Source organism: Halyomorpha halys, unplaced genomic scaffold (genome assembly GCF_000696795.3).
Source record: "Halyomorpha halys isolate HHAL.00 unplaced genomic scaffold, Hhal_1.1 Scaffold1342.1, whole genome shotgun sequence".
Classification (NCBI taxonomy): Eukaryota; Metazoa; Arthropoda; class Insecta; order Hemiptera; family Pentatomidae; genus Halyomorpha; species Halyomorpha halys.
Genome location: NW_027111782.1, coordinates 341,023 through 357,819, shown reverse-complemented (window position 1 = coordinate 357,819; position 16,797 = coordinate 341,023). Strand labels below are relative to the sequence as shown.

The 16,797-nt window shown below is 32.9% G+C and overlaps 1 protein-coding gene across 2 annotated transcripts in view; it reads right to left on the bottom strand.

Annotated features, from left to right (window-relative positions):
- Sra-1 (Cytoplasmic FMR1-interacting protein Sra-1) overlaps positions 1–16,797 on the bottom strand; it is a 32,268-nt gene that overhangs the window by 13,514 nt on the left and 1,957 nt on the right. Inside the window, exons 2-8 of one of the 2 annotated variants that reach the window (XM_014434299.3) lie at positions 15,351–15,591; positions 14,203–14,424; positions 9,938–10,117; positions 9,392–9,799; positions 9,005–9,313; positions 6,686–6,877; positions 6,036–6,250 (exon numbers count right to left, since the gene is read on the bottom strand). In XM_014434299.3, coding sequence (XP_014289785.1) covers positions 6,036–6,250; positions 6,686–6,877; positions 9,005–9,313; positions 9,392–9,799; positions 9,938–10,117; positions 14,203–14,424; positions 15,351–15,377 — 1,553 coding nt within the window. In that variant the 5' untranslated portion in view covers positions 15,378–15,591. The remainder of the gene's footprint in view (positions 1–6,035; positions 6,251–6,685; positions 6,878–9,004; positions 9,314–9,391; positions 9,800–9,937; positions 10,118–14,202; positions 14,425–15,350; positions 15,592–16,797) is intronic. The other variant, XM_014434300.3, reaches the window with a different exon arrangement.

The following is a 16,797-nucleotide window of genomic DNA, read 5'->3' as shown; positions in this document are numbered from 1 at the left end:
TTAATAAAAATATTTTACTAATATAGAGTTACATATTTAATAATTAACTAGTCTCATGTGTCATGGCCGCAAGTGCAGTTCACTGTTCACATCGCTATAATAACAAATAACAATTGATATTCATTTGCTTGTGATAGCTCTAGAGATAGATAATTCCCCTAGGGGTCTTATATTAAGATTTTTTTTTTTTTTTACATATATACTTCAGAGACTTTTAATTTGCTATTTTCAGTTTAATGTTTTATCTAACAATTTTATATAGTTTTGTACATAGTTTATTTTCTTAAAAATAATTTGTTAATTTTCGCATTTTTTTTTTTTTGTAATTTGATAAAATGATTTTCTTTGTTAATATGAACTCGGACAAGAATATGTCATGTGAAGACTCCGAGGAAGAGACACCTATTTCAGAAATAAGTGAAACAGGTTCACAGTATTTAAAGAGACATATTCTTCCAAAGTGGCACAGAAAAGCTGCCCCTGGGTCGGCGGGAAATTCACCTAACAAAAAAAAAAAAATCGGCTAAATCAAAAAAGCCAGATGAACAACCTCCTGAAACTAACAGTAAAACCACTGCAGCCATGAAACCAGAAATAAATACACCTACACCTAACACCTCAGCCAGCAATAATTCAAATACAGTAAAAAATCCAATCCGGTCAAGAAATTGCTAACTTGATGGAACAGGTTCGAAACTTCAGATGTTTCTCATGAGTTAAAGATATAAAAATCAACACTACCACTAAGGAGCATTATAAAAATCTTGTCAATTATTTGAACCAAAAAAATTATGACTTTCACTACTACCAATTAAAATAAGAGAAGGTATACAGAGTGGTTTTAAGGATCTTCATTCAACTACTCAAATAAACGCTATCAAATCAGGCCTAAAGAAGTTGACCACAATGTAAGAAATATATTGTGCATTCTTCACAACTGAAAAATACCCACTACCATTATTCTTTGTTGATATAGAGCCAGCCCGAAATAATACTGAAATATTTCAAGTTACAAGGCTGGTTTATTCAACCGTTAAATTTGAGGAACCCAGACAAAAACTTATAATTGTCCAGTGAACTAGATATCAAAATTTAGGGCAAACTAAAGCCTATTCTATTGCCATAACCATCCCACTTATCTACCCTTACGGATAAAATTACCACCACCTCATTCACTCCCAGTTCAATCTTGTCCAGCTGCTCCAACAAACTCCCCGTCCCAACTACCATTGAAAACTGAAACAGATCCTCATACCCCAGCTCTGCATACATCACGACTGGCCCAGCCCCCACTCAGCACTCCTAGTCACACAAACTAGCCATCACCATAGTTCCTGATCCACTTCCTCATTACCAAAATCCAATAGATATAACTTCTATCCTTACATTATTCCTGAAAGATCTTCAAGAGACCATCAAACCCCTCATCCTTCTAACAAGAATCCTATCCAAAATCCCGCTTAATTTCCCACGATGAGCACAAAGCCCCTATCTGTCATGTTATGGAATGGTAATGGCCTATAAAACCACTGTGATGAACTTGACTTATTCCTACATGATAAACATATTGACATAGCCCTACTGACTGAGACTTATCTCACACAAAGGACACCCTTTTACTTACGGGACTAGATCACTTATAGATCAGACCACCCAGACAAACACTTCCCATGCTGGTTCTTGCATCCTTATCTACAAATCCTTATCCCTTCCAATCCATGTTATCCAATCAACCTCAGTTAACATTTCAACTCACCCTTACCATGTTACCTTTTCAGCTGTATACTGTCCTCCTGGTAATAAACTTTCTTATAACTTCCTTGATTCCTTATTCCAACCCTCAGACCACATTTCATTGCTGAAGGAGACTACAATGCTAAGCACCAACAATGAGGATGCCTAACATCCAACTCTCATGGTAATATCCTATCCCGTGTTTCCACTTCTAATACCTATTCTATTCTCTCGCTCAAAAATCCTACTTATTGGCCTGCATCCTTCAAAAAGCGCCCTGATATCCTTGACATATTTATCACCTCCCAAGCCATTGTTGAATCCCTGGATGACCTTTCATCAGATCATAGTCCAGTTCTGCTTTTTTACATTCAAGCCCCATACCTAAGCTCTCCACTTCTTCATTGATTACAGGAAGACTCGACTGGAACAACTTTAAATGTGACCTAGAAACTAAACTAGACTTAAACATTCGACTGAAGACAGAACAAGACATTGACGAAGCTATTGAAAAACTCACCAATAAGAACAAGTATAGCTGACAAACACTTTGACTATTAGAATTAATAAAAATATAAAAAATAACCTACCACAGCATATTTGTATCTTATTTATATTATTTTTATAAGGAAAAAACGCAGGGCGAGATCAAAGTGGCATAGGACCAGATATCCAACTGATAAAATATACTACACAAAATTGACTAACAAACTAAAAGTACAAATAAGAAAATGCAAAATTCAAAAAGTTAATTAACTTTTGAAAATCTTACAACTGCTGACAAATCATTATGGAGGACCACTAAAAAACTGCTGACAAATCATTATGGATGACCACTAAAAACCACTGAATTTCAAAGATTTTAACCACCCACTTCTCAACGAATCCCAAACCTGGACCAGAACTGATGAAGAAAAATCACAAACATTCGGATAACACCTCTCTAAAACCTTTATTCCACATCCTGATATCCTTAACCCAATTCACCTTGAATGTATTGAAGCAGAACTAAACATTCCGCTCCAAATGACCCTCCCACCTAAAGCATTTCATCCTTCTGAAATATCTAGTATAATTCAAAGATTACCTACCCGCAAAGCTTCTGGATACAGCCTAATAACATCCCACATCCTAAAACTTCTTCCTCAGAAAGCTATCCTGTTCCTCACCTACATATAAAATGCCGTAGTCCATTCCACATATTTACCTGACTCATGGAAATTATCTATAGTTAAAAAGATTCCTAAACCCCAAAAGCCACCAGAATACCCATCATCTTATCGCCTTATCTCTCTATTACCGATCATGGGCAAAATCCTCGAAAAACTCATTTTAAAACGCCTATACCCCATCCTAGATTCCAATCATAAATCCCTGATCACCAATTAGGATTCTGAACATCCCACTCCACTATCCAGCAGATAACGATGACATGTGTGATGGACGTTATCTCATCTTCATTGGAGCGCAGAATGTCTTTTTCGATATAGAACAGGCTTTTGATCGAGACTGCTTTACAAACTCCATAAATTCCTACCTCCTACATACTTTCTCATCATTCGTTCCTCTCTCATTAATAGATTATTCCAAGTGAACCACAATGGTTCCTATTCATCCCTCTATTCTCAGTCCGCTGGTGTTCTATAAGATACGAAGGTGGTTCGATAAGTTCTCGAAATCACCACTAGATGTCAGTACTAGAGCAACAAGGTTCCCATGCAATAATCATTCATCCTTTGTGATTGAACATATGTGTGAGTGGTATTGACGACTCTTTGTTGTTGTTTTGTGCGTAGTGATTTGTGACAATGGAAAAAGCAGTGATTAAATACTTTGTAAAGAAAGGTATTAAAACAAAGGAAATTCATGCCAACTTTCAGAACACACTGGGGGACTCGGCTCCTTCATATTCAACTGTTGCCAAATGGACCAGCGAGTTTGAATTTGGTCGGGAGAGCTTAGTTAGAGCTTGAGTAGTGGAGGGCCAAAAAGTGCTACAACCCCAGAATTTATCGCAAAAGTGATGCACTTTTATGAAAAAGGTCATGGAGGATTGTCGACTGAAAGTTCATGAGATTGCTGAAGCTGTAGACATGTCATTTGAACGAGTTTTCACATTTTAACCGAAGAATTGGCAATGAAAAAATTATCTGCAAGATGTGTGCCGTGGCACTTGACAATGGACCATAAACGCATCAAATTGGAAATGTCTGAACAAAATCCCAGCGCAACCAACAAGATTTTTTTTGCCGGTTTTTGACTACAGATGAAACTTGGCCTACTACTATATCCCAGAAACAAAACAGCAGTCAAAGCAGAGGAAACATGCTGAGTCACCACCATCAATGAAAGCAAAGGCATTCTGCTAATAGATTATCTTCCTACTGGCCAAACAATTACGGAGCAATACTACCTAAACCTCCTAGACCAACTACAGGAAATATACGCGAAAAAAGGCCTGCTTTGGCAAGGAAAAAGTTATCTTTCATCAGAACAACGCTCGCCCGCACATAAGTGCTATTCCCATGACAAAACTTTATGAACTGAGGTACGAATTGTTGCCTCATCCACCTTATTCACCTGATTTGGTACCATCAGACTTTCATCTCTTCCCAAGCTGAAAATTTTCCTAGGTGGACGGAGATTTCCGACAACGGAAGAACTGGACAGCTGAATTGGAGAGGTATTTTGCAGGGCTGGAGGAATCTCATTTTCGAGGTGGGATCAAGGCATTGGAACATCACTGGAACAAATGCAATAGTCTACAGGGAGACTATGTTGAAAAATAAAAGCAGTTCCACCGAGACTTCTTTCTAGTACATTCCGAGAACTTTTCAAACCCCCCTCGTAGTATCCTCGGTCCCATCCTCTACAATGTCTATACAGCTGACATCCTAACCAATCCTAACACTATCCTCACCACGTATGTAATAAAGCCAATCTGAACATAAAGAGTTGAGCTTTGGGGCTCCACTAAACCTTCAAATTCCTCTTGTATTCAATCCTTACAATCCAAAATCCTTCATAAAATCCTCAATTATCCTTACTTTATCACAAATAAAATCATACATAAAGACCTTAATGTTCTCTATGTAACCGATCTCACCCAAACCAGATATCTTTCCTTCCATTATAAACTCCCTAACCACCCAAACCCACTAGTTTCTAACCTTGCATCCTCTTCCATTCCTGACAATCCTCCGAGGCGCCAAAAAAGAAGATGGCCACGAGACATGCTTGTGTAAAAACGTCATTAGAGTGCTACCAATGGGTAGTTCTCTACATGTCTGCATCACTCCATTATAACTGAGATCAAATTTACTGAACGTACTATAATGTAATTGTATTATAATGTACAGTTGTAAATTTCTAATGTAAATTTTAAAAGTTGTAAAATAAATATATTAAAAAAAAAAAATTAACTACCAGAAGTTTTTTCTCAAAACTGAAATCATTGTAAGAAGTTTTTAAAACCATTAAATATGTAAATGTTAACAGTGATTGAAACATTAAATTTACAATACGGAAAATGTTGAATAATGTAATGATAATGCAAATACAAGAACGATATAGTCATTCTATTACATAAAGGAGTATTTCTAAACTTAAAATTTTCCTACTGCAATAATATGTAGTAATAGCCTTCCAAAACATTACTTAATAATTTAGTTCATCTACTTTTCCTCTCATCAGAACTAAATTTGCTTATTGTAAAATTTTATAATAATATAAAGCTATGATTAACAAGATTTTTATCTTAAGAGTAGTAAGAATTAATTTAAAGTTTATTGTAAGAGTTATAATGAATATTTTTGAAGACTTACAGTAATACTTTTTAAAATACATAGTCTTCTGTTAATATTTACTCATTGTTGATTTTCATTTCAGGATCAGAAACAATATTAGAACAAAAAAACATTACATTAATTAAATACCAAACAGAATTAGGAAAAAAACTTATTTGAAGTGATATAATAGATAAAAATAGATATTTTTTAAAAGCTTTACTACAATCTGGGCTTTTCAATCAATATTTCAGTCTTTACAAAAATAACAACTGTAAATTAATGAACAACAATGGATAACAAAAGACATTCTTAAGAACAATACTAAAAAAGAGGTTGTTTTTGTTTTCAAATATTTTTATTAATTTCTACAAAAAATCAACTGAGATTTCTGAATTAATGAAAATAATTATATAATCATTTTATCATTATCAAGAAGCAATGGAAAAATTTGCCAGGAATAAAATTATCAAAATTTTTTATTATATAGAAGTAAAAAACAAAATAAGAACATACCTTCTTATTAGTTCTCTTTTGTTTTTAATAGCTTTTCTAAGAGGCTCCCTCAAACCAATTTGGACGAAATCCTGAAGCTCAGCATATATGTTTCGTCTAATTGCATCAGTGAATACAGTTTCCATACGAGCCATTAAAACTTGTAACCCTTTGACCATAGCAATAACTTCAATGAGAGCAAATTTCTCTTCAGCTGTGTAATTGTAACGTGTAGCCTAACATAAATTTATAATCATTGAATACAAACCACATTATAATTAATTGAAATGAGAAAAAAAATTCAGACCATTAATAAATAAATTGCATTAATCAATCGCTTATGTATACTTAGAGTTTCAGGATTATATGTCATTAATTAAGGGGGATTAGTTTACCAAAATGTAGTTCAGCTCAACCAACCTCTCCTCCCTATCTCAATTGATTGTTGAGATGCAATTTTTTAAAGAGTTTACAAAAAAAATGTATTTTTTTCACACATAAAAATCCAAAATGTGACCTTATATGTCAGAAGTGCATAGAGATAGAAAGGTGAGGTTGGTGACACTGGACTATCCTCCCCTCCCTTTAATACTAGCATTTCCTCCTGAAACACCCAGTATAGATCTGGATAATAAATATAAATGCAGCTGTAACAGTACAATAAATCTTACTCTTTCATATTCTTCAGCCTCAGGTGGGCATTCTTTATTTTGATGATGATCAGTAGGGTGTAATAATTTCCAAGAATATAATTCTGTGACAACACTAGTCCATTCAGAGAGTAACTGTAAGCCTCTCAAAGCTAAATCAGCAGTTTCTTTATTTTCTGCATCTGTTCGTGATTCTTTGTAAGTAGTAGTAACCTAATTAAAAAAATAGATTTAAAATGAAATTCAGATGTAAAAAAGAAATACTTGGAGAAAAGTATAATTAGATAATAATTGTTCATATCAGATATAAAGATATATGTTTTTTACAGAATACCTTCTATAAAAATGCAATAATGATTAGATAATACAGCAACAAAAATTCTGTTTAAAACATTCCTTTAATTATATCATTAAATATTATCTCATGATTGACAACATTTAATTTTTTTTAATTCAACTAGTATAGATAAAAAAAGATAAATAGAAAAGTAACAATAATGGATGGATAAAATTATATTTAGTTTTGTTGTTTTAGGTTTTTTTGCTCAGTCTTCCAAAACTGACATTAGAGCATTGTACGATTTGTAATCACTAAAATATTTTCTCTCCAAAAAGACAATGTATCTTTTCAAATACACGAGTATATACATTGTAATCAAACAGTTACTAAATGTCATATCATACTAAACTGTTTAGAAAACAGCATTATATTCAATCAAACATAATCAACTACAGCTAGACCAATTGTTTTTATATAGCACTCCACAATTTTAAGTAGTACTCCTTTTTTTTTGTACTGAAGGTGTTAAAAAAAAAAAGACAGACACTTCATTATAAATAAAACAAAAATGACATTATATTTCAGCTAAAGTTAAATAAAAATCTGATTGCATGTTATTTTCAACCAAGATATGCTTCTTCTTAGTATTGGAAATGCCACCTATTACAAATAACATAACTAATAAGAGCAAATATCTCAACCAATTAAATCATAAACCAGATAAAAAAAATATCAGTAATCATGTATTACATAAATATTATATAATTGGTAGTACTGAATATGGTTACTAATAATGTACTATGATTTGTGCAGAGTATTCAGATAACAGAAGTGATCTGTGATGGCCAAGTTCATTCAGGCAAGGGTTTCAAAATGCCAAGTAAGGAACTCAGAGTTCTGTATTTCCAGTGGGGTAAGCTACATACTTGTTTGTCAGTTCAGCTAAATGATTATTGATATTTTATTTCAAGACTGATCTAAAGGGTGAGAAAAACTTTAGGTTACTTCTATGGCATTAGCAAAAACTGGTTTGCATTGGCTGGCAACTGGTTCACCAGTTGGATATGTCTCCCAAACCAGAATTAGAGCAATATGAAAATAATAAAATACAACAATGAAATTAATGTGAACATCATGTCACATTTGTAGATGTCACTATAATTGGATGCTCTCTGCATGTGGTTGTCCAATCCTTTTCGAAAATTGAGGCTGCAGCCAGCTTAGAACAACGGATCTGAGACCTGGACAACAACTTAGGTGGTAGAGCTTCTTGATACTGGAACACAAGATATTAAGAAGAATTTATGCCCCAGTACTTGTAAATGGGGAATGGTGATACAGGAAAAATCAAGATTTCTATGCTAGGTTTAACGAGCCTAATGTAAAATTCATAAAAGCATGGAGTCAGGTTGGCAAGCAATGTAGCCAGGATTACAGAGGTCCCAATAAGTTTCTGAATGAGATCCTATTTGGCAGGCGACATACAGAAGACCAAAGTAGCAATTGAGAGACACGAGTTTATAATGAAAAATTGGATAATAACAGCACAAGGATGCCTGGCGGTTCCTATTTGGAGAGGCCAAATCACTCGAATAGTAGTGCCAAATTAAATAGATATTATATAAATGTGAATAGACTAAAATTAAGCAGTACTTGTACTGAAATTGGTAGTAGAAACTAGTCCAACTAGTGGGCCTTTTGGTTCTTTGGGTTGGGGCTACATGGAGTTTATCACACTGTACTAACCAGAGTGGAAATTGAGGATTCATTTAGCAAGACCACCACAAAGTAAATATGTTGACCAACCCAGGCCATTGTAGGAATCAAAAACAAATTATTCCGAAACAGCATTTTGGAAACCTTTCCTCAAAGCTCTTAACCAATTTGAGGCCATGGTTGGCCTCAAACTAAACAGTAACTTAAAAGTAATAATAGTTTGAGTAGACCATGGTGTAGTGGTAGTTTGATTATACCATGGAGCATTAATCCAATAAAAAAAAGGAAGTACAACCAGAAAATTATCACATATCAAAATTTAATTTAAAATACAAACTACATACCTCATTACTATATCTCGCAAGTTCACTTATATATTTTCCATGATCCTCTCTAATTTGAGGCAAATGTATCATCAATTCTGCTTGAGGACTGATAGCAGGAGAACTTGAAAGGGGCCATTTGCTGGCATCAAAATGAGCACTTCGTTTAATATAATTAAAGGGTGCTATTTGCATATCACCAAAAAGAGGAACAACCTCAAGGTTCTTAAATATCCTATCTATTTTCCCTAAATTCAATTTCTTTTTTTGGTCAAGTTTATTGATATTGCATGCTTCATTATCCATTAGAAAAAGACCAAAGCCCATTACCTGAGTAAAATAAAAACTTAAGTTAAAAAACAAGGCTGAAATAGATAACTAAAAAAATATTTACATTACACATAGTACCTTTACAAGCATATGCTTTTCATTGGGAGTTAAATACATTCTTGTATCAAACATATGAACTGCTAAATTTACAACATCAGAAAGAAGATCTTCATACCCAACAATTTTTTCCAGATTTTCCTTAACAGTGTCACGAATTTTATTTTGTGTAGCAAGAAACATAGACAGATTTTGGGACTCTTGTAATGTATGAGAATCAGCTAAAACCTTCAAGAATTGAGCAGCTCTTCGGTATGTAGAATAATCATTTTTTACACTGGATTTCATATTTTTTAATTCATCAAGAACAGCAAACATATTGATGAACTTTCCTAAAGTCAAAAGGTATGCCTCTGACACAAAATCTTTTCTTTTCTCTGTATGGCATAATCGTTTAACCTCAGCAGAAAACCTCTCTATAGCTTTACGCTGAAAAAATTAACAAGGGAACTTGATTAGTAATTTAACCATAGATAATACAATAAAGTAATATAAATAATTAAAATGTAAAATAATACAAACATTTCTTTATAAAAAATAGCAAAATATAAGATATGATTCATTTACCTGGAAATACATAAAATTTAGGAGTTTATTGACTTCAGGGGCTAAAACTTCGACAGTCTTTTCATAAATTTCAACACGATTAGGTTGTTCATTTGATTTGGGTTGTGGTATAGCCCGGGAACAACATCGCCAAGTATACAACATAACAGCATGTTCTTGGCCCTCTTCCAAAAGTTCATTCTAAAATTGTTAAACAAAATAAAAAAATTAGAAATAATGTTCATAATTTAAATAAATTCCTGAGAGATCTATACTCCAAACTCCTTTAGACCTAGTATAGATCTTTTAGAGAACTATAGATTTGGCCAGCATTGTAAAGTAATAAACTTTACTTAAAAGTTGAGATCCATTTTAATAATAATAATAATTATAATAAAACTATGTAAATATTTATTTTATTTTGGGACACATCCCTTCAAAATAACAGTACAGGAATAGTAGTTGTAGCAGTAGCAGCTGCAGTACTAAATAAGATTCAGAGCTTTCATTAAAATAAAATAAAAGAATTAACAAAATAAATAAAATGATTATAAATCATGAATTATGAGTAACTTTTAAGGCTTTGAACAGAAATAAATAAACTTCTAATATTAATAAAGTAAGAAAGTAATTTCAAAAGAAAGTAAGAATAATTAAAAAGAATGAATAATGAGACAACACAAATATATTTATAAATTTTGATTGCAAATAAGGAATATCAATGCTGTTTTAGAACTGGATAGATAGGAAATGATTGAATAGGCAAGATTCAAGAAGAGGCAGGGGGTACTGGAGATACAGATAAAAGTAGGAATGGAAGTTTTTTTTTTTCAAAGCCCCTATTCGAAATAAAGTTTTGTGTTTAACAGTCTGTGTAGTGTAGTTTCGTTTTTATCTGAAACATTACATTTTAAAACATGAATGTAGTGAATGAGTATTGATTTTATTTGACAGTTGTGAGTTAATCTGTGTGATATTTAATGGTATTGGGGCATACCACTAGTAGGAGTTAATGATCTTAAAAACTAGGTCTAAATCTACGACTATTTACAGATTGTTCAAGTGACTATAATGCTCCCAGTTGCCACCGCACTGGTGGGGGCACTGGTTGCAATGTCGGGAATAGAGGGTTGGGCTGATATTTCAACGTATCCAGGAATTAAATATGCCTCCTCCTGATGAAGTCTCGGACTGTTGGGACATCCAATAATTTATTAAGAGTCGGCGGTTTCTCCTTCTTCCATACTGTAGTCCGTACAATCTTCCGCAGTATGGAATTTTTGGAAATTTTGAAGGTGGCGCTGTGTACCATCATTGAGGTGGATGAACAAGGGAGTACGGTATATGAGCACTGGACGGAGTATGCTCTTGTAGATTTGAAGTTTTAACTGGAGGGAAAGGGCCGATGATGTTAGGAGATGGTGTAGGCGGTAGGATTTCCTTCTGACTATTCTTGGTTTTTGATATAGATGGGTACAAAACTTTGGATGTCGATCCAGTTATATACCCAAATAGATTATGGCATTGGATGGGGATATTATAGTGTTTGCCACTTGGAGCTTTTTCAGAAGTTTTACTTTCTTTTTTTCAAAACACGAGGCAGTCTCTTTTTGCTGGGTTTACAGAGATATTGAGATAATTCAGCCATTGTATGATCTCTTCACAGACTATTCCCGCTTGTTTTAGTGCATGCGTGGGGTTAACGCTGCTGCTGTAGATGGCGATATCATCCACCTAGGCGGCTATTCTAGCAGTTTTGTAGTCGTTGCCTATTACATCCGCAGTATTCTGTTCTTGAGGAATGAGGCGATGACCGAATAGAGCTGCTCCAGACATTCGTAATCGGCATAAGATACCATGAGAGACAGAATCGAAGGTCTTTGTACTGTCAATGGATATCAGAGTCATAGCTGTATTCCTGCTAAAGTCCTTGAGATCCTGACAATGAATTGTATAAAGCAATTTATTAAAAATATTAGCTTCGTGAGTTTTGAAACACCCCCATATATGACACAAAAGTAGTTAGTATAGAATTTTATGGGACCATTATTAATGAACAGAATGAGGTGTTGATAGTTGATCACAGATGAGTGTCACCCATTGGCTAACGGGCCACACAAATCCCCGGGGGTTACGGTAGCAGCGTGGTAACGTGCCTGACTACCATCCCAAAGGTTGTGAGTTCGAACCACACCCCACCCGGTATTTTTTCAAGCATATAATTACACAATACTCACTAACAGCCTCAACCCAGGCATTTGTAAGGCCAATGAGTGGCACTCACAAAAATAGGCATGGGAGTGAGAAACCCACCCTATGAAAACTTCGTCAAGAAACATGCAATGTATTTCTGTAGGAAATCGCGCGAGGCCTTGGACCTTCACGGTCTGTTATGCCAATAAAAGAAGAAAAAGAAGATACATATGAGGAGAAGATGGTAGGGGTGTGGTCAGCAAAAAAATACGAATAAACAAAAGCTTATTTAATTGTACCAATGTTTCAACCACAATTTCAGGCCTTCATCAGGGCTAAAAAAAAAAAAGAGATAATAGCCATCACTCAGAAAAACCTAAAAATAAAGGAAAATAACTAACAAATTTGGAAATATAAATAATAATGAATTAAATAGAAAGTAGTTGATTAATAACAATAGAAGTAGATAGTAGTAGATTGACAACAATAGAAGATGATATATAATATTATAGAAGTACGAATTATACAAAATAAATTATGAAAAATTAAAAAAAAAAAAACAGAAAATGTTGAAGAAATAAAGAAATAAACATGAAGAAAGGTGCAGAAGAAAATGCAAATGATGAGTAATGGAATTAACATAATAAGATATATAAGTAGTTACGTTATTAACAAAGTACTTTCTAATTAATTCATTGTTATCCATACTTCCTATTAAAGGAATTTGTTTGCTTATTATTTTCCTTTATTTTTATATTTCTCTAAGTGATGGTTGTAGTTTCTTTTTTTGTTTGTTAAGCCCTGATGAAGGTCTGAAATTCAAGTAGAAATGTCAGCACAAATAAATAAGTTTCTGTTTATTTTTTTATTTTTTAAGTAGTTTTAAGGAAGTGGTTCAAACCTATTACTATTGCCTTTGTCTATCATTCAACTTCTGATTATTTACTAGTGCCTAGTGGTAATGAAATTCAAGTCCTCTTGAAGTTTTTTGTGAATTGTAATAGCTAGGTTGATTAGAGAGAGGGAATGTTCTTCAAAAGTTTGAAAGTTGTTTTTAAACAAGGCATTTCAAAGGTTGTGATAGGTAAGAGAGGATTAAAGTAGTGAGAAAAGATTTGAAATTTTATTTAATGGTTAGACTAGGACATGTTTCCAAGAAGAAATATGGAGTCTTGCAAAACAAATTGAAGGTATTATATAACAATATGAGTAATTATCCATATAGAATTTTGAGAATATTTTTAATGTTCGGCCAGCTGCTTCAAAATACGTATTAGTTTCAATGTTATTATACAAGATGTCCCCATGTATAAATTTCAATCTCCCCCTAACCTCTACATTTTTTTATTTGATTACCCAAGAGGTCTATCTTTTGAGATTATATTTAATTTTCAAACCTTGTCTGGTTCTTCTGCAGCATATCTAACTTTAAAATTCTAAATTATTAAAATTATTAAAAGGGATAAATTAAATTTGTTTATTTTTTGTATTGATAATAAAAATAATTTTGAAATGAATATATATATATATATATATATAGCATATTTTAATCCAACGCATCTTGAAAGCATATATCACCAAAAACCATTGACAATTTACGTGTAAATGGTACAAATTATCTATAACCTAAAATTGTTGTAGAATTCAATCACTTGTAAGAATCTGTGATCATAATTTGAGTTTTCTTGACCAGCCAAGAATACTAAAATGGCTGCCATGATGGTGATACTTCAATTATGATGACAGTTTCTTATGGGGAATTGAATTCTGAAACAAATTTTTTTTTGTTTATATATGTTGTTTCTTCGCTGACCGCACCCCCGACCATCTTCTCCAATCAGTAATCTACAGTCAACTATCTACACCTCAATTTTATTTTATTTTTTTCAATTTATTTATTTATTTTATTTTCAATTTATTTTTCTACACTGCATAGAAATCACTAAAGATTATAAAAATTATCTATAGTTTTTGATGAGCATGTATACAGGGGCATACTGGATAATAACATAGGAACTGATATGTATTTTGGTCCAGCAGGCTAAACATTAAAAATAACACAAGATTAAAAAACTTATTTATAAAGAGCTTACCAAACTAGCATGGACAGTTGCTTCCTCAATATATTTAGCTATACCAGTAACAAAACCATTACGATCTTCAAAATTTGTGTCAAAGTTGGCTTGATATACAATTGAACATGGCTGTGCTTCAATACAAGGCTGTTCATCAGGTAATGTAAGTTCATCAAGAACATCCACATTTGAAAGAGCATCAGTAAGTGTAACTTTGTCAGTAGCCATCCTGTAGGAATCCTGAAAATTATTTAAAAACTTTAAATCTTAAGTGTATCTTAGAAGTTCATAAAGTCCTAAATTAAAATAATTTCAACCAAATTATTCACATACTTTCAAAACATAACATAATTAATTAAATATCTAATTGGAAGGTTCAGTAAAATTAAGGATATCTAACAAAACAAAAATTAAAGTTCTTACAATTTATTACTTACACTCATATATGGTTTCAAATTATAGCTTCGAACAAATAAATATAAAAGAAAGCTAGAACCTAAGAAATATGATACCTCTGAGCAGTTTGAGAAAATATTAGATGAAACCTATCAATATCATTTTAGTCAGAAGAAGGTCATAGAATGTCCATTTCAAAATGGTGTGGGTTCAATTCTCTTTAGAAGGATTACCTGGTCAGGTACACGTCATGAGACACACAATGTATTTCCTACCTACATCGTGCGAGGCCTTAGACCTCTATGGTTTGTCGTGCCAATAATAATAACCTGGTCAGAAAGCATCAATACAAACCAGCGTGAAGAAGACTGTACCTTAGAGTAAACCAGAATAAAACCCACAACAGTGAAGTACAGAAGAACTTTTGTGAAACCTATTTATTATCTTAATTATAATTTTAAATTGACTATATATGTTGCATAAAAAAATCAACTCTATAAGACATCTTTTAACAAAAAAATACAAGCTAAAGCTCCTATACTTTTTATCTGAGTCTCTGAGATGCCTAAATTGCAGAAAACTAAACCTAAGAAAATTTATGGTTTTAATAAATTAACTTTAAAAATTGTTGACTAATTAACTTGATTGGAAAAGTGCATTAAGTGTTTTTTTATGCAGGAAAGAGTCTGCATGAGCATAAGGTACAAATAAAAACATATTAATTTATCCGTGCAGTAGCATAATCATAAAAAATTCAGAACTTAACACACCTTGGAGGCCGTGATAGTTGAAAACATTGGGGGTGAAGGTCATAAAATGTCCATTTCAAAAGGGTGTGGGTTCAATTCTCACCTGGATCAGTTAATATTTATCTTTTAGTGGTCCAGACAAATAAATCTAGACACTTCCACACTGGATAGCAACTACTAGTTACCTGTCAGGGCAGGGTTTGGTAAAAGGATAAAAAGGTCACTAGCTGGACAAGTTACCAGTAAATTTACTTTTTGGTATCTGAAAAAGATAAGAAATTTTCATAAGGTTGTCATATTACTTGTGCTTATTTATTTTAACAGACATCTTCTTGTTTAAGTATCAATCCTTCAGCTTACAGATACAGCACATTTCTATGTTTGCTGTATCAAGATTCAGAGTTTTGAAGCTTAAGCCCAGGAATCAGAGGAATTGAGATAATAAAGAGGAACATTGATTTGGAGATGACTATCTTTGCCTTTCTGAAACTTCTCATCGAATGATAAACCTATATCAACTCCTGATTATAAATAGATTTGAACGGTGTGATTCACGAAGATAACCAAAATCAACACATAATCCACAAATAAAATAAAAGATTGAAGAACCAGTGAAAACAAAAACACATTATTTCACAACAAATATTTCATAAAAATCTACCAAATAATTAATAATAAAAACTAGTAATACAATATATGAAATGAATATGTGATTGTGGATAAAAGAATAAAAAAGTTATTTTTTCAAATAATTGATATTTATTTTTTTTAAGAACCCCTTTTAATTTATTCTGTGATAATTTTAAAATGAATGTAATTTATTATTAATAGCCAGTAATACATCATAGTCCAGCTGTAAATAAAAACAAGACTGTTTACATGTTTCTGTATCACTTCATGGCTTGTTTATAGCACTAGAGGTGACTCCCTCCTCTTCTTTTCAAGATTTAAATCCACTGTTTCAGAGCCTATTGCTTTTATAATGATTTTGCTAATGAATACAGAGTTCAAAGCCAAGATCATCAGCATCACAAGTTCATAAAATCAGTAATGTGACTTTCTCATTCAGGAACCTTTTTCGGTTCTTATGTATTAACGCCACTGCAGCAAAATTTCTTAATGCGCCAATAAAGAGCCATATTGTTGTCGTCTTAGAAAAGACACCTGGTTTGAGTTGAGCAGAATTCCATTTTTCCAGCTTTAAGATTCATATACTGCTGGTGCGAGGAGCTGACATCAGTTAAATTTTGTGAAAAGCAGCTTGATTTGTCGGATAAAACTGTTATTGAATGGAATAATTACATGTGTGAATGATGTATCTTGGATATGGAAAATAAATCAAACAAGAACATAGGTAGACCAAACGGCATTGTGGAAATCAATGAAGGTTTGTTCACAAAACGTAAAAATAATTGTGGTCCAGTATTACCCGAACAGTGGGTGTTTGGTAGTATATGTAGAGAAATAA